Consider the following 27,542-nt stretch of genomic DNA (forward strand, 5'->3'; position numbering starts at 1 on the left):
TTATCTATTTTCAAGTTCAACTGGACCATTACTTTGAGGATGATATGGGGTAGAAACTTTATGTGTAATGCCATATTTTCTTAACAAAGAAGAATTTAATTTATTTATAAAATGACTTCCCCCATCACTAATTATTGATCTAGGTATTCCAAATCGGCTAAAAATATTTTCTTTTAAAAATTTTATAACAACTTTATGATCATTAGTTCTACATGCAATTGCTTCAATCCATTTTGAAACATAATCAACAGCGACTAAAATGTACGTATATCCAAAAGATAATGGAAATGAACCCATAAAATATATCCCCCAACTATCGAATATTTCAATAATTATGATTGGATTTAAAGGCATCATGTTTCGTTTTGAAATTGATCCCATCTTCTGACAGTTTTCACAAGATTTGCAAAATAAATGCGTATCTTTGAATAAAGACGGCCAATAAAATCTAAATTGTAAGATTTTTGCAGCTGTTTTATTGGATGAAAAATGACCTCCACATGCTTCAGAATGACAAAATTTAATAACATTACTTACTTCATTGTCGGGTATGCATCGTCGAAAAATTTGGTCAGGACAATACTTAAACAAGTAAGGATCATCCCAATAAAATTTTTTAACTTCTATCAAGAATTTATTCTTATCCTGTGAATTCCAATGAGAAGGCATTTTATTTGTCACAATAAAATTTACAATGTTAGCAAACCAGGGCATAATAGTAGCATAAAACAACTGATCATCTGGAAAATTTTCATTTATTGGTATTTCATTATGAGATGATTCAGTCATTATTCTAGATAAATGATCGGCTACGACATTTTCTTTTCCTTTTTTATCTTTAATTATAATATCAAATTCTTGTAACAATAAAATCCACCGTATTAATCTTGGCTTAGCATCTTGTTTATTTGATAAATATTTTACGGCAGAATGATCAGTGTACACAATAGTAGTAGAACCAATTAAATAAGATCGAAACTTATCTAATGCAAATACTACTGAAAGTAATTCTTTTTCAGTAGTTGAATAATTTATTTGGGCACTATTTAAGGTTCTACTAGCATAATAGATTGCATACGGTTTTCCTTCTTTTCTCTGTCCTAACACAGCTCCTATAGCATAATCACTTGCATCACACATTAATTCAAATGGTAAAGACCAATCTGGAGGTTGTAAAATAGGTGATGTAATTAAAAGATTAATTATTTTTTTAAAAGCATTTTCACATTTCTGAGTCCATTCAAATTGTGTATCTTTTGTTAAAAGATTCGAAATTGGTTTAGATATTATGCTGAAATTTTTTATAAACCTTCTATAAAAACCTGCATGACCCAAGAATGATCGAACTTCTTTGACCGTTTTTGGTGATGTTAAATTAGCAATAACATCAACTTTGGCTTTATCAACTTCAATTCCTTTTTCAGATATCACATGACCTAACACAATCCCAGATTTAACCATATAATGACATTTTTCCCAATTTAAAACAAGATTTTTTTCTTCACATCGTTTTAATACTTCTTCTAGGTTTTTAAGACAATTTTCAAATGAGTTTCCAAAAACAGTTATATCATCCATAAAAACTTCTACAAATTCTTCAATCATATCACTGAAAATACTTAACATGCATCTTTGAAAAGTAGCCGGAGCATTACATAAACCAAATGGCATTCTTTTAAATGCAAAAGTTCCGAAAGGACAAGTGAAAGTAGTTTTTTCTTGATCTTCTAATGATATAGGTATTTGATAATACCCCGAATACCCATCAAGAAAACAGTAATAAGAATTTCCTGCTACTTTTTCTAGAATTTGATCTAAAAATGGTAGTGGGAAATGATCTTTTCTAGTTGCATCATTTAATTTTCTATAATCAATACACATACGCCAACTAGATGGAATCCTAGCTTGTAATAACTCTCCCTTTTCATTTTTTATAACAGTGATGCCTGACTTTTTAGGTACTACTTGTGTTGGACTTACCCATTTACTATCTGAGATTGGATAGATAATTCCAGCGTCTAATAGTTTTAATACTTCATTCTTAACAACTTCCTTCATATGTGGATTTAACCTTCTTTGTGGTTGTTGATATGTTTTAGCATTTTCTTCCAAATGAATTTTATGTGTGCAAATTAAAGGATTTATACCTTTTATATCTTTCAAAGTCCATCCAATTGCATTTTTATATTTCTTAAGTAATTTAATTAAATCTTCTTCTTGATTTGGTAGAAGAGTGGAAGAAATTACAACAGGAAATGTTTTATTTTCACCAAGAAATACATATTTCAATTCGAATGGTAAAACTTTTAATTCAAGTTTTGTATTATCATCTTTTTTAAAATTATTTTCAGACTCAAAACTTTCTATTGAAAAAACTTCAGATTGTTGATTTAAGTTTTCTTCTTGTATATTTTCTTCCATAATTGTTTCAATTTCATTATCATATTCATTTTCATTAATACTTGGTTGTTTACATAAATTGAACACATTAAGTTCTAGAGTCATATTTCCAAAAGACAATTTCATTATTCCATTTCGACAATTAATTAAAGCATTTGAAGTTGCTAGAAATGGTCGTCCCAATATTACTGGAATTTCATTATGTACTTCTATTGGTTGTGTATCCAAAACAATAAAATCTACAGGATATATGAATTTATCAACTTGAACCAACACATCTTCTACAATACCTCTAGGTATTTTGATTGACCTATCCGCCAGTAAGAGAGTAACAGAAGTGGGTTTTAATTCTCCTAAATTAAGTTTTTCATAAACTGAATAAGGAAGTAAATTCACACTTGCTCCCAAATCTAACAAAGCTTTTTTAATTTTATTTTCTCCAATAATACATGAAATTGTTGGACAACCAGGATCTTTATATTTTAAACTAGAATTATTTTGAAGAATAGAACTTACTTGTTCAGCCAAGAATGCTTTCTTCTTCACATGCAATTTTCTCTTCACAGTACATAAGTCTTTTAAAAATTTTGCATATGAAGGTACTTGTTTAATAGCATCTAATAATGGAATATTTATCTTTACTTGTTTAAAAACTTCATAGATATCAAAATCATTTTTTTGTTTTTTATGATTTGTTAATGCATGAGGAAATGGTGAAGGTTTATTTGATTCATTTAATATTTCAGATGATTTATCATTCAACATATTATTTTTAGAATTTAAGGTATCATCATTCTCAAAAGTATCAGGATTATCATCCTTACTCTTTGATTTTAAATGATCCTTGTTTTCATTACTATATGGATCATTAACTATTTTACCACTTCTAAGTATAATAACAGATTTTATTTGATCAATTTTTTCATTTTTTAATTCTTGATTTTGATTTTTTGGATTAGGTTGAGGTTGAGATGGAAATTTTCATTTTTCATGAATATTAAGTGCAGATGCAAATTTTGCAAGAGTTTCTTTCAAATCAGTCATAGATTGAATGTTTTGAATATTGATAGGTTCTTGCTTTTGGATAAATGCATGAGTTACATCTTCAAAATTTTTTCTTGGAGGTGTAACATAAGGAATATACCCTTGATGATTTTGGTTATTTTGAAAATATTGTTGTGAGGGTTGTGCATTATTATCATTCCTCCAACTAAAATTAGGATGATTTTTCCATCCAAGATTATATGATGTTGAAAAAGGATCTAGTATTGATTTTTTATAATTGTTCACATAATTTGCTTGTTCATGGAGATATTTTTTAAATGAAGGTAATGTTGGACAATCTTTTGTAGCATGATCATGTGTATCACATATATGACAAACAATTTCTTGAATATTTTTTAATTGACCACTCTTTTTCATTTCTAATGACTCAATTTCTCTCGCTAAAGATGCAAGTTTAGCTTGAATATATATATCATCTTTAAGATTATAGATATCACCCCCATTTGTTGAATTATTGATTTTAGTTGTTGGTGGTTCTATTGTGCCTATATTATCCCAATTTTGTGCATTTTCTGCTAATGAATCCAAATACTCCAAAGCTTCCTTTGGGTTTTTATCTTCAAAAATTCCATTACACATGAATTCTATCATTTGCCTATTTTTAGGTATTAGACCTTCATAAAAGTGAGAAACTATTCTCCATGTTTCAAAACCATGATGTGGGCATGTATTAAGTAATTCTTTATATCTATCCCAACATTGATAAAATGTTTCTCCTTGTTTTTGAGAAAAAGTAGTAATTTGTCTTATAAAATAGTTTATTCTATGGGAAGGAAAAAACTTTTTGAGAAATTGTTGTTGCATTTCTTCCCATGATCTTATTGAACTTGATCTCAAATTTTGTAGCCATGTTTTAGCTTTATCTTTTAAAGAAAAAGGGAAAAGCTTTAATCGAACTATATCCATGCTACAATTTTGATCATTATAAGTGTTACAAACTTCCTCAAATTCTCTTAGATGTAAATATGGATTTTCAGAATCTAAGCCATGAAAATTTGGTAAAAGTTGAATAATTTGAGGTTTAAAGTTGAAATTAGATGCATCAGGAGGAAAAACTAAACAAGATGGGGCACTAGTTCTAATAGGGTTCATATGGTGCCTAAGTGTTCTTAATTGATCATGTTCTTGATTATTATTATTATTATTGTTATTATTGTTATCATTATCTTGATTATTTGAATTATCATCCATATTTAAATTATTTTCAGATACTCGAATAAGTCTACCACTTTTTTTTTCGACTCCAAATACTCATACAAAAAAAAAAAACAACAAAATACATATAAATAAAACATAATTAACAAAAATAAACTTAATGTATACCTCCCCGGCAACGGCGCCAAAAACTTGCTACTACTTAAATTATAATTCACCCAAGTGTAGGTTGTCTGCAAGTAATATATTTCGTAAGTACGAGATCGATCCACAGAGAGGTTATTTTAAGTTTAAATTTATTAATTTATAGATTACCAAATGCAAGAACGAAGTTTACAAATTATAAATTTTGTCGAGGATCGAGGATTTATTCTTGGTTTATGCAATACTGTTTAACTAAAAGTAAAACAAAGGAAACCACCATAAATAATGGTTTCAAGAAAATTAAATATTTAAACACACACCTAATATAATATAGTTCCCACTATAGAAAATACCGAATTCGCCGATATTTTATATATGGTACCTATGATTATATATATATAATATAATTATATATATATATATATATGTATAATATAACAATAATAATTGATAAAATATTTATTGTATCAAAACTAAACAACAAAACAAGATAAACACTACAATATTTTAAAGAATTTGATATAAATTGATAACAAAAAATAATTCATTTTTATACCTACAATAAAAAGAAATTAGCAAAATGAAAAAAATAAAGAAAGAATATACAAAATATAAACAATCATACTTCACCAAAAATTCATCCTCTTCACCTTGACATAATAGATTTAGCTTTCCATGAGCTTACTTTTGATCAACACTAAAAACATCACTCATAATTGGAAAAATGAAAAATATATTGGAACTTAGAACTTCTATACACATTCACACTATATTTTACAATGAGATAGAATGATTCTCAAGCTAGCACAAGGCCTCTATTTATATGCCAAATTAGAGAAATGGTCAAAAATTTTATTATTGGCATGTAGTTGTAATAGTAGTCTCTGTCTCCTCCAACTTCAATTCCATGTCCCTTCTTTCAATGCTTTGTTCCACCACTTTAATCACCAAATTTAACTCTGCTCAAAACAGCAAACATGTGGGGAATTGTCTCTAGATGAATTTGGCCACTTGGTTCACCTCATTTGGTTAAATATTAAAATAGTTATGATTTTTTTTACTATATACTTGTAAGGTCCAAAATTAAACGACGTAATCCAACTGCATGCGAATCTAGGAAATAATGAAAAATAAGTAAATGACTGATTTTAATTGCCATTTAATTATGTGACATACTTGTTTATATTCTAAATGAGATTTTTATTGTCATCATGCATAAAACTGTATTTTTAAGGATTATTCCAGTGACGATCGAGGAACGGGGACCGAATGCTGAAAAAACGAAAAAAAATGTTTTTACTAAATAATTGTTTTAATTATTTAAAATATGAGTGTCGCTTTTTATTATTTTTGAAAATATAGGGTTTTGAGGTGATTTTATACGTCGGGACATAAATTCTACCGGTGTTGGTTTTTCAACTAGAATACGAACTTTTTGGCAACCCGACTAATAAATTCACATGTTTAATAAAAGAAAAACTTTGTTAATATTTTAATTATGTCCTAAATAGACTAATGGGCTTAATTTAATTGGCTTAATAGGCCTAACCTAGTTAGCAAATTTAATTAGCTATTTAAAAATCTTTAATTACAAAACCCTACACTCCTAACACCACAAAACTCACGGCCACCCTACTATACAATCTGAAAAACTCTCCCCACAACACACCACAAGGAGAAGAGGAAATTCGAAGGTGCCAACGGGAAACAAGCCAAGGTTTCGTCCCGTTCTTCGACGTCAACGGATATTCGAGCGTATTTAACGCAAAGGCACACTATACATCTTCTTTTCTCATCCATCATATCATAGTATTGTTTGAATTATTGTATGCATGAAGTTCATAGAATTATTTCAGAAAATTTCGGTATGTTGCATGTGTACATGAGGAAACTCGATTTTTGAATCATAAAACTTGTATGTTGTTCGGTTAAGGGGTTGCCATGATTAGGGTAAGATCAAGTAAGGTTTATACATGTTTTAGAGTCCCACACACCACCCAACCCGCGGCTGGAACAAAGAAAAAAAAACAAAAGAAACAAGAACAAGTAACAACTGTGATCCTACTGTCAAGGGTTGGGGACGATCGGGTTCAGGGTTCAGGGGGTTGGTTCGGCCTCGGCTTGGGCTAGGGCTCGGCCAGGGGCTGTCATGGGTCAGGGTGAGAGTCCTAGACAAGCTAGGACTCAAGTTATGGGCTGGGGAAGGAGTCCTAGCATGGCTAGGACTCCCACCCGTGAATCGCGTTGCAGGTGCGCGCGAGAGGGCAGGCGTCCAGGGGCTTAGGGGCTCGGCTCGTGGGTCGCGGGCTGGGCTAGGGTGTCTCACTAGGGTCCTTAGAGGGTGTACAGTAGGTGGGTTCAGCGGTTGGGTGCGTGGGGAAGAGTCCTAGAAGCAAAACAAGAGTCCTAGTCTAGGTGCAACTCTCGGCCAGCTTAGGGGTAAGGAAAAGAGGGCTCATTTTTGTTGTTTGGGTTGGTTCCTTAGTGGTTTAAGGGTCCAGTAGGTTAATTTAGGATGTTGGTCAAGTTTTGGTCCAACATGGTGCGGGGGTAACTCGTGAAAATCGAAAGTTGGCTCGGGGTCGAAGTTTAGGTGTCAAATTAGGGTTTTTAAAATAAAGAAAATTGGAAAACGGCTCACGGGGGTCGAGTCATGGTCCATAAGGGCTAAAATAATATAAAAAGACTAAATTTAGAATTTAGGAATATTATATTAAAGTTTGGGATTTTTTCGGGATTAAAACACCGTCAAAACAATTAATTAATGATAAATGAGGAAGTCTAATTTTTAAGCTAAATAAAATTATGAGAAAATTAATTTAGGCTTAAATAATTATTTGGGACATGCTATAGTCAATGAATTCCAGAAAAAGTCAAATTCGAGAAATTTACGTCTAGGGGTAAAACGATCTTTTTACACCTAGAAATTAGTAATCGTCATGACAGTGCCCTAAATGCTATTTTTATCATATTATGGTTATTTTTAAATGTATATGAGATGTTCATGATTTAATTATGATTTTTAAATGTCCATGGGATTTTTATGATTTAAGGAAGACATTTAAAAATACATGTTGCATGCTTGGTTTCAAAAAAAAAAAGTAAAGTCTATTCATGATTTTTCTAAAGTAATGAGCATGAAAAATGTTGAAGGAACTGAATTGATTGTGACTAATTCGTTAATGGTGAGGATATCGTGAGATTATGGTCCCAGTGGGAGCCCGACGATCGTGTTTCCATCATTGCGAATATGTGGTAACGATTATGTGGTAACGGATTTGTGGTAACGGTAAGAATGGGAATGTCGTGAGGGGAAAAGGCCACAGAGGGAGCCCATTTATGGGTAAAGACCCCAGAGGGAACCCCGACGATCGTATTTCTATTCGAATCATGATAGGCCAAGGCTCAGTTGACCGGTGAGAGAGTTGCTGATGTCCCCGCCGCCCAGTACTGTGGTTACATGTAGATAGATCCATCGACTCTTTATGATCATGATCAGGAAAGTTACAATTAACGATCTGAATTCAACAAAGGAAAAGGGAAAAGGGAAAAGGAAAATGTTTATGATCATGTTAAAATGTTTTTATGTCATGATAAGTAAAAGAATGAAAAAGAGTAAGATTTATTTATGCATGTCATGAAATGTTATTTTTACCTAAAAGTATTTTCACTGTTGCATGTGGTTTTATATGTATTATTTGTTATAAAGATTATGGTGTGTTGAGTCTTTAGACTCACTAGGTGTGATGGATGCAGGTGAGTTTGAGGGAGGTCTTGACGGATGAACTGACTGGAATAAAGGTGCACACAACCCGAGTACCAGCGCTTCTACTTATTTCAGCACTTATGACTTATGAATCATGATTTATAATTAAAGATTTTAAGACTAGTTATTTATGCTTTTTGAGAGATTTTTGAGAGTTTTAGTATGGGTTATTCTTTTCAAATTATGGTTTTTTTAGGTTTGGTAAAACAAATTGACGATTTCATTTCTATGACTATTTCGTGGATGTTTCATTTTAAATGGTAAAATATTTAATAAAAATATTTTCATGGGAGGAACGAAATTTAGGAAAAAAAAAATTTTCTAGTACTTTTAAAGCAATAAAAAGGGCAGGACGTTTCAGTTGGTATCATAGCCAAGGGTCCTGTAAAGGGTTGTGCCACCATCAGCGCCGGAAAGATCAGTCGTCAAGCCTCAAATTGTAAGTATACATGCTTTATATGATTATATGGTGTTACCTGCATTATGTCATGAATAAGGTGTTTACGTTACATGTTTATTAGATTCTTGAGTATTTATGCGTGCATGCTTAAATTGTTAAATGGTATAGGCTATGTCACATGATTAGAAAATTTAGATTTAAATGCATGATGGTTACGTTAAGAAATTTGGAAAGTGTTCAGATAAAATGCCTCCTAGACGTGCCCCCGTTAATGGAAACCAAGCAGAGAACAGTGTGAATCAACAAGAAAACGTACCACCACCACCACCACCGGGGGATCCTGCTACTCTTGCATTAGAGGGTATGGCTCGTCTCTTCGAGCAACAATTACAGCAGCAGCAGTTACAACAGCAACAGTTACAACAGCAGTTACAGCAGATGCAGCAGCAGCAGGCGACTAGGCCACAGCAGGATGTTTATGAGCAGTTCCGGAGGCTAGGGCCGAAGGAATTTGCTGGCACTACCGATCCTTTTGCTGCAGAAGGTTGGATTCGTTCACTTGAGGTACATTTTCGCTATCTTGATATGGGAGATGCGGATCGAGTAAGGTGTACTACTTATCTGCTTAGGGACGACGCTTTTTTATGGTGGGAAGGAGCCGAGCATGGTGTTGACCTTACTACACTCACTTGGGCACAGTTCAAGACAAATTTCTATGAGAAATATTTCACTCCGGATGCTAGGAGCCGAATAAAGAGGGAGTTTATGGCCCTCCGTCAGGGTGATGCTATTGTTTCTGAGTTTGTGAAGAAATTTGATAGGGGTTGTCACTTTGTACCCCTTATTGCCAGGGATGCGGAAGAAAAGCTTAGACATTTTATGGATGGCCTACGACCTACCATTCGGGATAAAGTTATGATGATGCGTCCGGAGAATTATGCTATGGCAGTTACTTATGCATATCAGGCTGAGCAGTTCTTGAGGGACATTGACTTTGAGATTCAGCGTAAGAGGCAGCACTATCAGAATAACAATCAACCCAACAAGAAGCCGAATACTGGTCCTCCTAGACCTCAAGGGCCCCAAAAGCCCCAAGGTCAAGTCAAGAAGCCAGCGCCACCAAAGCCACAAAACCCTGGAGCACCAAAGCCTGCTGAAAGGCAACCATGCAAGGAGTGCAACCGTCTACATCTTGGCAAATGCGAATTGGGATCATTTCAATGTTTCTACTGCAAGGAGGCTGGTCACAAAGCTATAGAATGCCCACAGAGGAAAGCGGCTACCACGGCACGAGCTTATGTTATGAATGCCGAGGAAGCTGAGGAAGAGACAGACATTACACTCATCACGGGTAACCTAGTCATTTAACATTTTTATATTGTTTATTATTGCTTGAAATGTTAAATTGGATATTAGAATTGATTAGAGAAAAGGATTAACCTAGTGAAAATTAGATTGCATGTTCTACCTAGTTGGACTTAAGTTATGATTTTAGAAACCATAAAAAATGATTTGAGTTTTGTGCCTTATTTTATGTGAAGGATGAAATGATTCCAAATAAAAAGTTTAGGGCCAAAATTAAAGAAGATCATAACTAAAGGATTTTTAGAGGAATTCGAATCATTGGGGGTTAAATGTGCAAATTTCGAAATTTTAAGTTCTAAAATACAATTTTCGATAATTAAGGGACCAAAATGCAAGTACCGAAAACTTAAGGGCCATAAATGTAATTTACGGGAACTTCAAAAGCTAAAATGAACAATTTCAAAAAGTTTAAAGACTTAATTGCAATAACTCGAAAACTTTGGGTCAACATTGCAAATCTCAATAGTTGAGGGACTAAAGTACAATTTTTTCGAAAATAGGTTTAAGTTCAACACAAATTCTTCATATAACTTTTGGAATTAATGATAGTAAATCCTTGAGATTCAAAACGAAAAGATTTAAAAGACATTTTCACCGCAGGGAGGATTATCATTCAAGGTGTAACAACCTACGCACTTTTAGACTCGGGAGCTACACATTCATTCGTATATGAAACCTTCATCAAAAGACTGAATATTAATCCTCAAGATATGGGTTTGGGTTTCAAAATTTCTATTCCATCCGATGAACAAATGGTCACGTCTAAAATTGTCAAGAATCTGGAGCTTCGTTTATTCAAGGATGTTGTTCGGGCAGATCTTATTGTGCTTCCTATGCCCGAATTTGATATTATATTGGGGATGGATTGACTATCAGTAAATGGAGCTTCGATTGATTTTCGTCAGCGATCGGTATCTATTAGGCAACCTAGTGGTAAATCTTTTGTCNCCGCCTGATCGTGAAGTGGAATTCTCTATCGATCTTATACCGGGCACCGTTCCTATATCTAAAGCACCTTATCGTCTAGCACCCGCTGAAATGAAAGAATTGAAGGATCAAATCCAAGAATTGCTAGACAAGGGCTTCATTCGCCCTAGTTATTCTCCATGGGGCGCTCCGGTATTATTTGTGAAGAAGAAAGATGGTAGTATGCGTCTTTGCATCGATTATCGGGAACTTAACAAGGTCACGATCAAAAACAAATATCCACTGCCAAGAATTGAAGATTTATTTGATCAGTTGCAAGGAGCCGCGGTATTTTCAAAAATTGATCTGCGATCTGGATACCATCAATTAAAAGTGAAAGAGTCTGATGTGCACAAGACAGCATTCCGTACTAGATATGGGCACTATGAGTTTATGGTCATGCCATTCGGTCTGACTAATGCACCAGCGATCTTCATGGATCTCATGAATCGCGTATTTCAGCCGTATCTGGATCAGTTTATTATTGTCTTCATTGATGATATATTGATTTATTCGAAGAACAAAGAGGAGCATAGTCGTCATTTGAGGACAGCACTGCAAGTACTACAAACAGGAAGCTATATGCAAAATTTAGTAAGTGCGAGTTTTGGCTCAATAGAGTGGCATTCTTAGGCCACATCATTTCTCGTAATGGTGTTGAAGTTGATCCAAGCAAAGTCGAGGCAGTGAAAGAGTGGCCAGTACCGAAGAGTGTTACCGAGATTCGCAGTTTCTTGGGATTTGCTGGTTGTTATCGCAAGTTTATTCAGGGGTTCTCTTCTATTGCAGTACCTTTGACATCCTTGACCAAAAAGAATGCTAAGTTTATATGGGGATCAGAGTGTCAAGACAGTTTTGACAAGTTGAAGCAAGCCTTGATTTCAGCACCTGTCTTAGCTATGCCATCGGGGCAAGGGGATTATGTTCTTTATACCGACGCATCTAAACTTGGATTGGACGCAGTTCTGATGCAAAATGACCGAGTTATAGCCTATGCATCGAGACAGTTGAAGATTCACGAGAAAAACTACCCCACTCATGATCTTGAGCTTGCAGCAGTAGTTTTTGCTTTGAAAATTTGGAGACACTACCTTTATGGGGAGAAATGTAAGATATTCACCGATCATAAAAGTTTTAAATACTTCTTCACCCAAAAATAGCTGAATATGAGACAGCGCAGATGGCTTGAGCTAGTAAAAGATTATGATTGTGACATTAACTACCATCCGGGAAAAGCTAATGTAGTGGCAGACGCACTGAGTAGAAAAGCAGCAGTTATCACTCATCTATCACTCCAAAGATCGTTGCAGTCCGAGATACAGCGATTTGAGCTGACAGTGTATGCTAGGAGCGAGGCACCTAATCTTGCCACATTATCGGTACAGTCAAACTTGAGGGATAGAATTTGTGATGGGCAGTCCACTGATGAACAGTTACAAAAGTGGAGAGCTAGAGATGAAGCCAAGGGTCGGAAATTATATTCAGAGGTGGATGGTATAGTTCGTTATCGAGATCGGTTATGGGTTCCTAGTGACGATTCTTTGAGAGGCCTTATTATGAAAGAAGCTCATGACACACCTTACTCCATTCACCCGGGGAGTACGAAAATGTACAAAGATTTGCAGTTGCTATATTGGTGGTCAGGCATGAAAAGAGACATTCTGAAGTTTGTATCCGAGTGTTTGACTTGCCAACAAGTTAAAGCAGAGCATCAAAGACCAGCAGGTAAATTGAAGCCACTCCCTATTCCCGAGTGGAAATGGGAAAATGTCACCATGGACTTCGTCGTGGGATTGCCAAAGACAGTTAAGGGATTTAATGCTATATGGGTGATAGTTGATCGTATTACTAAATCAGCGCACTTTCTACCTATCAAGACGACCTTCACCATGATTCAGTACGCCGAGTTGTATATTCGAGAGGTAGTTCGTCTGCATGGGATTCCTGTATCCATTGTTTCTGACAGAGATCCGAGGTTCACGTCATCTTTCTGGAAAAGTCTATATGCAGCGATGGGAACCAAGTTACTATTCAGTACAGCATTTCATCCTCAAACCGATGGACAGTCAGAAAGAGTTATACAGATTTTGGAAGATCTACTTCGAGCATGTGTTATTGATTTCCAAGGCAGTTGGGAACCAAAATTACCTCTAGTGGAGTTTACCTACAATAATAGCTATCAATCATCAATCGGGATGGCTCCTTTTGAGGCACTTTACGGAAGGAAATGTAGATCTCCTATTCATTGGGACGAAGTGGGTGAAAGAAGAGAGATTGGTCCAGAGGTGATTGAAGAGACTACCGAGCTTATAGTCAAATTCGAGATAGAATAAAGACGGCGCAAAGCCGACAAAAGAGTTATGCAGACAAACGACGTAGGGACTTAGAGTTTGCAGTGGGAGATCACGTATTTGTGAAAATAGCACCCATGAAAGGTGTTATGCGTTTTGGCAAAAAGGAGAAACTAGGCCCAAGATTTATTGGTCAATTTGAGATTTTGGAGAGGATTGGTACACTAGCTTATAGAGTGGCATTGCCACCAGCGCTTGTAGGAGTTCACAATGTGTTCCACATTTCAATGTTGCGGAAGTACATGTCGAATCCGTCACATGTGCTTAATTATGAACCTCTTCAATTCACCCCAAATATGACATATGAAGAAAGACCTGTCCAGATCTTAGCAAGGCAAGAAAGACGATTGAGGAACAAAGTCATTCCAATGGTCAAAGTCAAGTGGTTGAATCACTCGGAAGAGGAAGCTACTTGGGAAACCGAGAGAGACTCTAAGAGTCGCTACCCAGATCTATTCGGTAAGTTCTAATTTCGAGGACGAAATTTTATTTAAGGGGGGGAGGAATTGTAAGGTCCAAAATTAAACGACGTAATCCAACTGCATGCGAATCTAGGAAATAATAAAAAATAAGTAAATGACTGATTTTAATTGCCATTTAATTATGTGACATACTTTTTTATATGCTAAATGAGATTTTTATTGTCATCATGCATAAAACTGTATTTTTAAGCATTATTCCAGTGACGATCGAGGAACGGGGACCGAAAGCTGAAAAAACGAAAAAAAATGTTTTTACTAAATAATTGTTTTAATTATTTAAAATATGAGTGTTGTTTTTTATTATTTTTGAAAATATAAGGTTTTAAAGTGATTTTATACGTCGGGACATAAATTCTACTGGAGTTGGTTTTTCAACTAGAATACGAACTTTTTGGAAACCCGGCTAATAAATTTCACATGTTTAATAAAAAAAAACTTTGTTAATATTTTAATTATGTCCTAAATAGACTAATGGGCTTAATTTAATTGGCTTAATAGGCCTAACCTAGTTAGCAAATTTAATTAGCTATTTAAAAATCTTTAATTACAAAACCCTACACTCCTAACACCACAAAACTCACGGCCACCCTACTATACAATCTGAAAAACTCTCCCCACAACCCTAGCACCCCATGGCACACACACACCACAAGGAGAAGAGGAAATTCGAAGGTGCCAAGGGGAAACAAGCCAAGGTTTCGTCCCGTTCTTCGACGTCAACGGATATTCGAGCGTATTTAACGCAAAGGCACACTATACATCTCCTTTTCTCATCCATCATATCATAGTATTGTTTGAATTATTGTATGCATGAAGTTCATAGAATTATTTCGGAAAATTTCGGTATGTTGCATGTGTACATGAGGAAACTCGATTTTTGAATCCAAAAACTTGTATGTTGTTCGGTTAAGGGGCTGACATGATTAGGGTAAGATCAAGTAAGGTTTATACATGTTTTAGAGTCCCCCACACCACCCAACCCTCGGCGGGAACAAAGAAAAAAAAAACAAAAGAAACAAGAACAAGTAACAACCGTGATCCTGCTGTCAAGGGTTGGGGACGATCGGGTTCAGGGGGTTGGTTCGGCCTTGGCTTGGGCTAGGGCTCGGCCAGGGGCTGTCATGGGTCAGGGTAAGAGTCCTAGCCAAGCTAGGACTCGAGTTATGGGCTGGGGAAGGAGTCCTAGCCATGCTAGGACTCCCACCCGTGAATCGCGTTGCAGGTGCGCGCGAGAGGGCAGGCATCCAGGGGCTTAGGGGCTCGGCTCGTGGGTCGTGGGCTAGGCTAGGGTGTCTCATTAGGGTCCTTAGAGGGTGTACAGTAGGTGGGTTCAGCGGTTGGGTGCGTGGGGAAGAGTCTTAGAAGCAAAACAAGAGTCCTAGTCTAGGTGCAACTCTCGGCCAGCTTAGGGGTAAGGAAAAGAGGGCTCAGGTTGGTTCCTTAGTGGTTTAAGGGTCCAGTAGGTTAATTTAGGATGTTGGTCAAGTTTTGGTCCGACATGGTGTGGGGGTAACTCGTGAAAATCGAAAGTTGGCTCGGGGTCGAAGTTTAGGTGTCAAATTAGGGTTTTTAAAATAAAGAAAAGTGGAAAACGGCTCACGGAGGTCGAGTTGTGGTCCATAAGGGCTAAAATAATATAAAAAGACTAAATTTAGAATTTAGGAATTTTATATTAAAGTTTGGAATTTTTCCGGGATTAAAACACCGTCAAAACAATTAATTAATGATAAATGAGGAAGTCTAATTTTTAAGCTAAATAAAATTATGAGAAAAAAAATTTAGCCTTAAATAATTATTTGGGACATGCTAGAGTCAATGAATTCAAGAAAAAGTCAAATTTGAGAAATTTTACGTCTAGGGGTAAAACGGTCTTTTTACACCTAGAAATTAGTAATCGTCATGGCAGTGCCCTAAATGCTATTTTTATCATATTATGGTTATTTTTAAATGTATATGAGATGTTCATGATTTAATTATGATTTTTAAATGTCCATGGGATTTTTATAATTTAAGGAAGACATTTAAAAATACATGTTGCATGCTTGGTTTCAAAAAAAAAAATGTAAAGGCTATTCATGATTTTTCTAAAGTAATGATCATGAAAAATATTGAAGGAAGTGAATTGATTGTGACTAATTCGTTAATGGTGGGGATATCGTGAGGGTTATGGTCCCAGTGGGAGCCCGACGATCGTGTTTCCATCATTGCGAATATGTGGTAACGGTTATGTGGTAACGGATTTGTGGTAACGGTAAGAATGGGAACGTCGTTAGGGGAAAAGGCCCATGAGGAAGCCCATTTATGGGAAAAGGCCCCAGAGGGAACCCCGACGATCGTATTTCTATTCGAATCATGATAGGCCAAGGCTCAGTTGACCGGTGAGAGAGTTGCTGATGTCCCCGCCGCCCAGTACTGTGGTTACATGTAGATGGATCCATCGACTCTTTCTGATCATGATCAGGAAAGTCACAATTAACGATCTGAATTCAACAAAGGAAAGGGAAAAGGAAAATGTTTATGATCGTGTTAAAATGTTTTTATGTCATGATAAGGAAAAGAATGAAAAAGAGTAAGATTTATTTATGCATGTCATGAAATGTTATTTTTACCTAAAAGTATTTTCACTGTTGCATGTGGTTTTATATGTATTATTTGTTATAAAGATTATGGTGTGTTGAGTCTTTAGACTCACTAGGTGTGATGGATGCAGGTGAGTTTGAGGGATGTCTTGACGGATGAACTGACTGTACTGAAGGTGCACATAACCCGAGGACCAGCGCTTCTACTTATTTCCGCACTTATGAATCATGATTTATAATTAAAGATTTTAAGACTAGTTATTTATGATTTTTGAGATATTTTTGAGAGGTTTAGTATGGGTTATTCTTTTCAAAATTATGGTTTTTTTTAGGTTTGGTAAAACAAATTGACGATTTCATTTCTATGACTATTTCGTGGATGTTTAATTTTAAATGGTAAAATATTTTATAAAAATATTTTCATGGGAGGAACGAAATTTAGGAAAAAAAAAATTTCTAGTACTTTTAAAGCAATAAAAAGGGCAGGACGTTTCAATACTGGTCATGGTGAAAGTAAATTTGTCCTCCTTTTGATATTTTCACAATTTGATCATCTTAACAAAAATTTTAGGCAATCATGTCTTCTGCAAAGTTGTAGATAATTTCTCAAGGATTTCAAACATGTTTGAATCACCTCTATTTGAATTTTCTAGCTTGAGTTATCATTATTTTACCAACACGTAGAAAACTTGAAAATAAAACTTATTTAGTAAAACATTTAAATATAAACAAACAATACTAAAATAACATAATTTTATAATTTTAATGAAACTTAAATTTTAAAATATAAGTTTTAACATATAATAAATTATTAATTTTAAGTTTCATCACTGCTCGAAAATTGTGGGATTGGTAGGTTAGATTAGTGGTTTGATTAGGTGCATAATGATGCTTAAATTATTAAATATAGGCGATTTAAAGGTGAGGGAATTAATATACCATGAAAGGTTATGGAAGGGTAGTTAAAATGGAGAGTTTCCAAACATACATGAATTGATCTAAGGGGCCGAAATTTACTAGCAATTGTAAGGTAAAATATTGTTTTAAATCTTGTATTTTAAGTCCTTAAAGTTTTAAACTTCCATTATGTATTTTAGTAAGTTAGTAAATTAAATTAGGGTAATAATTTTCTTGCATAGCATGGCTTGATCTATAGAATTAATTATTAAAATGTTAGGTTATAATTTCTTGAATAAATTAGACCTAGATTAATTTATCTCAATTGGTCACCCATTTTAATTTAGGCTTTTAATTAAATATTGGACATGGGAGAACTTAATTATTAACTTAACTCCAATCAACTTAATAAATCTTAAAACATTCTTTAACATTAAAATAAATTATTCCTTGGCTTAAATTAAATTTAAGAGTATTTTCTTATTATAAATTTTATCTCAATCCTCCAACTCCAGTCCGGCATCTCGTATTTATAAGAAAGGATAAAAACTAAACTCCTGCGATTAAAATAAATAATCATGACTTCACAAATTTTAAAATGACTTAAACCCTTCATGTGTAAAAAAAATAATTTTTTAATTTAAATAATAGTAATGATGCATGGCTTATACGTAATCTGATTTATCGGGTTCTACAACATCAGCTTTCAGAAGCAATCAGCTCAGAGGGAACTCTTAACAGTCATATAAACTTAGTTTAGAAGCTTATTTCCGTCAGTGTGTGAGAACATCTTTGTTCAGTTCTCACACACACAAACACTCTCACCACCATTCAAATACTGTCTTGCACAAAGACGTTAAAATTGTGTATGTAGCCTTTCTCACATAGACGCAAAAGAAGCGTTGGCTGGAAGGTGCTGCCTTCAGTCTAGACTAGGAATTCAGTTAGGCAATAGGTAAGTCCTAAGCTGGGTGGGCTTGTACAAGTAGTTGTATAAATCAAAGTTGTAGAGGCCTCAAAATTCGTACTTAGAAATTTGCGGAAAAATTTAAAAATTTTCTCTTTAATTAAATAAAATGCCTCATTCATAAATAAACTGATAAATAAAGTTTAATGTTCAAAAATAGCAGCGGAAGTAAATAATGTTTCAACACGACAGCTTAAAATAATTCATTGTAATAAAATGAGTTTTCGCCAAAAATAATAAATAAACTAATAAATGTGGTCCTCGGGTCCCACTACTGCCGACTCGAGCTGGCTCACTGGTTCCCTCCCTCGGTTCCGACATCATCAGTACCTACAACAATCAAGTCTAGTGAGTCTAAAGACTCAACATGCATATATCGTAAATAACAAGTAAATAGATAATAATAAAATGGCATGCGAAGTGAAAATATCATGTCATGAGGAATTATAGTACTTGCATAACTGAATTATAAATATCTTATCATGGATAATTATAAATACGTGAATAACTGAACTGAAAATCATAAGTGAACTGTTAGCTCAATAGAGCTCTGTAATAAAATAGCATGGATGATAATTTTGTTGAGATTATGTTGTACGCAAGTGGCCCCATGAACTGCACTGAACTGAACTGAACTGACCGGTAACTGACGACCGGGACCGGTAACTGACGACCGGGTGAAATACTAATCGTCTGATCAGACTAATGCCACAGTATACTGGGTGGTACAAAACTAAACTGACCGGTAACTGGCGACCGGGTGAAGTAATAATCCCACAATAGTACAATGGCCACAAGCAATATCACATAAATCTCAAAAATGAAAATTTTCTATTTTTATGCACGTAATATAATTAAATAACATAATTAAATGTCCTGTATTAATTGTACAAAATGGGTTGGATCGTTCCCAGGCTCGCTGCGACTTAAATCTAACATTAAAAATATGCGATTGATTTTTCTTGACCAAACTTTGTAATTGAATCCAAAAACGAGACAATTACGCCCACTGACTTAGTATTTAATCATGACTCCGAGCTAACCCGAACCAACACCGAACCAACGTTTAGTCATGATTAAAATACTCTTAAAAACGATGAAATAATGCTCCTAAATTTACAATACTCGAAATTTAGGGAATTGAGGCCAAAAACGTGAAACGCTCTTTTGAGTGTCACTTTGGCACATTGCACCGTAAATTCTCGTACGACCTCTAAAATGATCCGAATCACAAACAGCCAAAAACATGACCTTTCTAACTTGATGAGGCACTGTCCAGTCCAAGGCCATAGGCTAAAAGCCAACCAAGAACTCGAACGAGCCACTGAACCGCCACAGCAAGTTGCTGTCACAAAAGTACAGCAGCTGTGCTTTGGTTTCCTTGCGTCGTTTGCAAGGCTAATGGCCATTGGGGCTTGAACCACCGACCAGAACCTCTTACCAACATCCTAGGGAATGATTTGAACCATGGCTAAGGGCCCTAGGCCAGCCACAATTCGCATCACACTAGAAACAAATCATGCGTCCCAACCGAGCACTAATTCTGCGCGTGGGATGTTGCTGTGGTTCTTGCTGTCATGGACCATTCCAGTGGCCATTTGGTTGGCCATAACATTATCTAGACATCCAGAGGTAGGGTGTGAACCATGTCTAAGGGTCATAGGCCCACCAAGATCCACATCATTCCACAATACCCGAAACACACTTGCTGAAAAATGAGAAGGGCTGAAAGGGGAAGGGGTTGTTCTTGTGTTTTGATTTAAAAACCGATGCAACCATGGACCAAGCCTCAAAAGGATGACTTGGTCACGCCTTAGACATGACAAGGAGATGTTCTAACCATGGCTATAGCCCCTAGGGCAGCCAAGATCAGCAACATCACCCTTGACAACAAAACTGCAAAAAATCGAACTCAATATGACACTAGTTTCACGCTTGCAGATTGGAGCATCTAACTCACGGTTTTGGGACATGAACCCTTGATCAAACTTGACCCTAACATACCCTAGGACATGTCCATAAGCAGCCTTGAGCGCCTGGAACGAGCCATACCCTGAAACCATCAAAATGACTACCAATGTGAAGCATGAGGGGAAGTAGAAAAATCTGTGCAGAAATTTGTTGTGTAGTTGCTGAAATATTTCAGTTTTTCTATTAAAAATCATGAACAAATATGGTTTAAAAACATGTATATGACTTGATTGAAGAGTGAAAGAAAGATATAAACATGCATTGGATTTTTGTTTTGAAAGAAAACAAACGATTACGACGGCGCGGCGCGGAAGAGACGGAGTGCTTTGCTTCTTGTTTCAACTTTTCTCTCTTGTTTCTCTCGGTTTTTTTTTCTTTTCCTCACGATTTACACTATGAAAGATGCTCTAAATCTCGAAATAATGGAGAGAAGAAATGAGTCTAGGAGATGGAGGAAAGGTTGCAAGATAAAGGAAGGAAAATATTCTTTCTATCTTCTAGTTTGTGAGATAAGGAATGATGGTGATAATAAAAGATTTTAAGGGCAATTCTAGAATGCACTTGGTCGATCTTCTAGTCTAGGAGCAAGGGAGAAATTGCTTAAATAATTTATTGGTTGGCGATTTAAAGGTGGGGAGAATCTCTACTTAAAACAGATTAAGGAGATAATAGAGAATGAGTTGTCAACTCATTTAAATCTTTTAAAAGAAGGGAGAGGGGTGATCGATTTTTATTTATTAAAATAGGGTAGGGAATTGTTTAATTACTAATTATTGGAGAATTAAAAAGTGAGGGATTTATCTCCTAAAAATGGATAAGGAAGAAAATCAATTAAATTGTGAGTTGACAAGTTTTAAATCCTACAAAGATGAGAGGGCCGAATTTTGAAGATTAAAAGAGGCAAAAATATTGCTTAATTATCAATTATTGAAGATTTAGTGTGGTGGAATTATCTTCCAAGAAAAATAATAAAAAAAATGGATAAGGAATTGAATAAAGGATAAGAGTTGTAAATCAAAAAGACTAAATCTTTTAAAAATGAGAAGGGGTGGCCGAAAATCTTAAGAAAATTAAGGGAAAATATTTCTTAAATATTAAATTTTAAATCTATAGTGTTTTATCTACCCATTAAATATTTTAGGGAATTAAGGAATTAATTATTGAACTCTATTTACTACTTAACTCAACTTATTTAGATAATTCCTTAAACCTTCTTTTACATTAAATTAACTTATTATTTAACTTAAATAAATTCTAGGGATATTTCTTAACATTAAAATTTATCTCTTCACTCCAACTCCAGTCCGGCCTCACTTAATTTACTAAAAGATAATAATTAAACTACTGCATGAAATAAATAAATTTAAAGAAGAGAATTTAAATACTCATGCAATAAAATTATTTTAATTTAAATACTAAGAATTATGCATGACTTATACGTAGTCTAATTTACGGGTTCTATAATCCTTCTCCTCTTAAAAGAAATTTCGTCCTCGAAATTAGAACTCACCGCATAGTTCCGGATACCGACTCCTCATCTCTGGCTCAGACTCCCATGTAGCTTCCTCCTCTGAATGGTTGAGTCATTTGACCTTCACTCGCTTAACCAGCTTGTTTCGAAGCTTCTTCTCCTGTCTGTCTAAGATATGCACTGGTCTCTCCTCATAAGACAGGTTCGGCGTGAGCTGCAACGGTTCAAAATTCAGGACATGCGAAGGATTTGCCATATACTTCCTTAGCATAGAGACGTGGAAAACATTGTGTACTCCGACCAGATTCAGCGGAAGAGCTACACGATAAGCTAACGTCCCAACTCTATCGAGGATCTCTAATGGTCCAATGAATCTCGGACTGAGCTTCCCTTTCATTCCAAATCGCAAGACACCCTTCATAGGTGCCACCTTCACGAAAACATGGTCGCCGACTGCAAACTCTAAATCTCGCCGCCGTCGATCCGCATAACTCTTCTGTCGACTCTGAGCAGTCCTCATCCTGTCACGGATCTTGACTACTACATCAGCAGTCTGCTGAATAATCTCTGGACCCAACTCGGCTCTCTCTCCTACCTCATCCCAATGAACAGGAGATCTACACTTGCGACCATATAATGCTTCATACGGAGCCATTCCTATAGACGACTGAAAGCTGTTATTATAGGTGAACTCCACTAATGGCAAGTTCGACTCCCAACTCCCGGAGAAATCGATAACACAAGCACGGAGAAGATCCTCCAAAATCTGAATGACTCGCTCTGACTGCCCATCTGTCTGAGGGTGGAAAGCTGTGCTGAACAGCAACTTCGTACCCATCGTCGAATGCAAACTCTTCCAAAATGAGGAAGTGAATCTGGGGTCTCTGTCAGATACGATAGAAATTGGAATACCATGAAGTCGGACTACCTCCCGGATATACAACTCTGCATACTGAACCATGGTGAAAGTCGTCTTGATAGGCAAGAAGTGCGCTGATTTGGTAAGACGATCGACAATCACCCAAATAGCATTAGATCCTCTGACTGACTTCGGTAAGCCAGTCACGAAATCCATGGTAACATTCTCCCACTTCCACTCGGGAATAGGAAGAGGCTTGAGCAGACCTGCTGGTCTCTGATGCTCCGCCTTCACTAACTGACAAGTCAGACACTCGGATACAAAACGTCTGATATCCTTCTTCATTCCTGGCCACCTATATAATAACTGCAGATCTTTGTACATCTTCGTACTCCCAGGGTGAATAGAGTACGGTGACATATGGGCCTCCGATAGAATATCCTCTCGAATGGAATCACTGCTTGGAACCCATATCCTATCTCGATATCTGACAATACCGTCACTAACTGAATACAAGACACTGCCCTTGGCCTCATCTCGCTGCTTCCACTTTGCCAACTGCTGGCTGACTACTGCAAATACGATCAAGGAGAGAAGACTGGATTGTCAAGGTGGATAGACGTAGAACTCTACCTTGAGGATATGCCTCTAGATCAAACCTCTGCACCTCAGACTGAAGAGGTCTCTGAAACGCCAAATGGGCCATCACTGCAACTTTCCTGCTCAGTGCATCCGCGACTACATTAGCCTTACCCGGGTGGTAGCTAATGTCACAATCATAATCTTTCACAAGCTCCAACCATCGCCTCTGACGCATATTCAGCTCTTTCTGCGTAAAGAAGTACTTGAGGCTCTTATGGTCGGTAAAGATCTGGTACTTCTCTCCATGCAAATAATGCCTTCAGATCTTCAAAGCAAAAACAACGGCTGCCAACTCTAGATCATGGGTAGGGTAATTCCTCTCATGAGTCTTCAACTGACGAGAAGCATATGCTATCACCTTCCCATGCTGCATCAATACTGCGCCAAGACCGAGTTTCGAAGCATCGGTATATAGAACAAGCTCACCGGGCCCTGATGGCATGGCCAATACTTGTGCTGAGATAAGAGCTTGCTTCAAAGTATCGAAGCTCTTCTAACAATCATCGCTCCACACAAATTTCACATTCTTCTTGGTCAACGCTGTAAGTGGAACTGCGATAGATGAGAATCTCTGAATAAACTTCCGGTAATATCCTGCTAAGCCAAGACAACTGCGAATCTCAGATGCATTCTGTGGTACAACCCAATCTCTGACTGCTGCAACTTTTGACGGGTCTACCTCAATACCACTGCTAGAAACAATGTGGCCTAAGAACGCCACCTTCTCCAACTTGAATTCGCACTTACTGAACTTTGCGAATAACTTGTGCTTCTGCAAGGTCTGCAACACTGTAGTCAGATGTCTGCTGTGATCCTCTTGATTCTTCGAGTAGACGAGAATGTCGTCTATGAACACTATCACAAACTGATCAAGATACGGCTGAAATACGCGATTCATGAGATCCATGAAGATCGCTGGCGCATTCGTCAAACCGAACGGCATCACAAGGACCTCGTAGTGGCAATAACGAGTCCTAAAAGCAGTCTTCGAAACATCAGTATCTTTCACCCTCAACTGATGATAACTGGAACGCAGATCAATCTTGGAGAACGCCGAAGCTCCCTGCAACTGGTCAAATAGATCTTCAATCCTCGGAAGTGGGTATTTATTCTTCACTGTAACCCTGTTCAACTCCCGGTAATCGATGCAAAATCTCATAGAGCCATCCTTCTTCTTCACAAACAAGACTGGCGCGTCCCATGGTGAAAAGCTCGGGCGAATGAACTCCTTGTCAAGAAGTTCCTGAATCTGCTTCTTAAGCTCTGCCATCTCTGTCGGCGCTAGTCGGTACGGTGCTTTTGAGATCGGAACCGTACCTGGCATAAGCTCAATGGAAAACCCCACCTCTCGCTCAGGTGGCATACCAGAGACGTCTTCCGGAAAAACGTCTAGAAAATCGCTGACAACTGAGACATCTGAGGCTGACTGACTGGGCGCCTCGGGGACAGATATAAAAGTTGTTAAAAACGCTCGACACCCATTATGCATGAGCTTCCTAGCCTGGGCATAAGGAATAATGCGCGGTAAGGGAAAATACTTGTCCGGCTCAAATAAGAACTGTGTCGTCCCAGGCGGTCGGACTAGGACAGATCTCCACTGGAAGTCTATCAACACTCTGTTCCGCAATAGCCAATCCATGCCTAATATGATGTTGAACTCTGGCATCGGCAAGACAATCAGATCCGCATAAACAAGGTTGCCATGAAACTCCAGATCTATGTCTCGGATCACATTGGTGGCTGCCATCTCCTCTCCCGAAGGCAGTACCATTGAGGAGGCTACATCTAGCCCAACGGTCTTAACTTTGAGAAAATTCGCAAAGACCTTAGAAATAAATGAGTAAGTGGCCTCTGAATCTATCAGGGCTTTTGTAGCTGAGCCAGCTATGAAAATTCTACCTGAAAGGTTAGAACACTAGGCTGAACCCAATAATCATAAAACTAACTTATAGACATGCAAAGGTCAAAGTTCTTCTAACTTAAATTCCCGAAAATAATGCTGAGTAGAGCATGCAATCCTATCGCAATACTAGGTTCAAAATCTCAACCCAAAACATTAAATCCCAAATATAAATTTAAAGCTTAAAGGTACCTGTCATAAGCATGGTATCGGGGTTCGTCTCCGCTGCATGCAGAGCAAATACCCTGCCTTGGGTAGGCAGATTCCTCTGCGGGCACTGCGGTAATATGTGGTCTGTGCTACCACACTTGTAACACTTCCCAGAGCCATACATACATACTCCAGGATGGAGGCGTGTGCACTTGGGACAGATCGGATGCTCAATAGGCTTAGGGACTGCGCGTCCCCGCTACTGCTGCTGCTGGTGGTGGCCTCTGTTTCTAGGCGGGCCATGGAAAGGCTTCTTATTCTGCTGCTGATGCTGCTGAGGAGGAGGGCGGTGTGGTACCTGGACTGGGCGCTTGCCCTGGCGGTCTCTCTCAATATCACGCTAATCCTGCTCTGCAGCTAGAGCTCTGGTGACAGCGACCTCATAAGTAGTAGGGTTAGACACCCTAACATCACGGCGCAAGATCGGCCGTAGACCCACCAAGAAATGCATCGATTTCGCTTTAGCTTCATTCGCGATCAGGGGTACAAATGATAACCCCTCTCAAACTTACGGATGAACTCCGTAACAGTCAGATCCCCCTGCCTCAGACTCATGAATTCGGTGGTCAACCTGGTGCGTACCTCCTCAGTAAAATATTTGGAGTAGAATACCTCCGTGAAGCGCGCCCAACTCAGTGTAGCCAAATTCAGGGCTACTGAGGCTCCTCCGAATAAGTAGGTGGCACAACGAACTCTGTCTGCATCTCCAAGCTCCATAAACTCGAAGATAACCTCGAGGGACTTGATCCAGTACTCGGCAATCATGGGGTCCGTCGTCCTTGAAAACTCCTTAGGACGCATCTTCATGAATCTCTCGTAAATAGCTTCGGCCCCTGTCGGCCTAGCTGCTCCAGCGGCATTGTTCCCCGCAAACTGCACGAAGAACTGCGTCATCCCAACCAGCATCTGGGCGTTCATATCAGGTGGAGGGGGTGGAGGTCCGAATCCCCCCTGTCCTTGATCCTCACCGTCTTCATGACGGCGCTCATCATCACCTCTCGGGCGTCCAACCGGGCGTCTAGGAGGCATACTGTTCCATATATAACCTAAACGTAACCAACATGCATAATTCTCTAATTTATTTAAGTTTTAAATACTGAACAATAAAAAAAAAAAATCTGGTCGTAAAATATTTCATGAAAACATGCTGTTAAATAATTCATGCATTAAATAAAAGGCGAAAATGTAAAACTTACAGACCGAAGACGTGACTTCGTGAGCTTCTCGAGGTCAGTAGTAGTAAAACCCTTTTACATATCCATTGCTCTGATACCACCTGTAGAGGTCTCAAAATTCGTACTTGAAAATTTGCGGAAAAATTTAAAAATTTTCTTTTTAATTAAATAAAATGCATCATTCATAAATAAACTGATAAATAAAGTTTAATGTTCAAAAATAGCAGCGGAAGTAAATAATGTTTCAACACGACAGCTTAAAATAATTCATTGTAATAAAATGAGTTTTCGCCAAAAATAATAAATAAACTGATAAATGAGGTCCTCGGGTCCCACTACTGCCGACTCGAGCTGGCTCACTGGTCCCCGCCCTCGGTTCCGACATCATCAGTATCTACAACAATCAAGTCTAGTGAGTCTAAAGACTCAGCATGCATATATCGTAAATAACAAGTAAATAGATAATAATAAAATTGCATGCGAAGTGAAAATATCATGTCATGAGGAATTATAGTACTTGCATAACTGAACTATAAATATCTTATCATGGATAATTATAAATACGTGCATAACTGAACTGAAAATCATAAGTGAACTGTTAGCTCAATAGAGCTCTGTAATAAAATAGCCTGGATGATAATTTTGTTGAGATTATGTTCTACGCAAGTGGCCCCATGAACTGCACTGAACTGACCGGTAACTGACGACCGGGTGAAATACTAATCGTCTGATTAGACTAATGCCACAGTATACTGGGTGGTACAAAACTAAACTGAC

At 37.0% G+C, this 27,542-nt stretch overlaps 1 protein-coding gene and 1 non-coding gene across 2 annotated transcripts; one reads left to right on the top strand and one right to left on the bottom strand.

The window, feature by feature from the left end:
- Positions 1-26,145, bottom strand: LOC140981582 (uncharacterized). Its single transcript, XM_073448011.1, has 5 exons — positions 26,103-26,145; positions 1,977-2,105; positions 1,059-1,253; positions 501-857; positions 1-254 (listed from the first exon to the last, which is right to left on the bottom strand). The coding sequence occupies exons 1-5, from the start codon at positions 26,143-26,145 to the stop codon at positions 1-3; spliced, it is 978 nt and encodes a 325-aa protein (XP_073304112.1).
- On the top strand, positions 4,115-4,220 carry LOC140981910 (small nucleolar RNA R71). The gene has a single exon (XR_012176183.1). It is a non-coding gene; the product is annotated as a small nucleolar RNA R71 (small nucleolar RNA).
- Positions 26,146-27,542: the final 1,397 nt, after the last annotated feature.

Source organism: Primulina huaijiensis, chromosome 7 (assembly GCF_012295235.1).
Source record: "Primulina huaijiensis isolate GDHJ02 chromosome 7, ASM1229523v2, whole genome shotgun sequence".
NCBI lineage: Eukaryota > Viridiplantae > Streptophyta > Magnoliopsida > Lamiales > Gesneriaceae > Primulina > Primulina huaijiensis.

What these genes read in the sequence shown, in the direction of transcription:
- LOC140981582 (XM_073448011.1), bottom strand. Translation starts at nt 26,145, where the DNA reads ATGAGTCTGAGGCAGGGGGATCTGACTGTTACGGAGTTCATCC. An exon ending in GACTGTTACGGAGTTCATCC is followed by an intron (nt 2,106 to 26,102) that starts GTAAGTTTGAGA and finishes TTCATTTGGAAG; the next exon opens with AAAATGCTAAAACATATCAA. An exon ending in ATTTTGTCATTCTGAAGCAT is followed by an intron (nt 255 to 500) that starts GTGGAGGTCATT and finishes CGTACATTTTAG; the next exon opens with TCGCTGTTGATTATGTTTCA.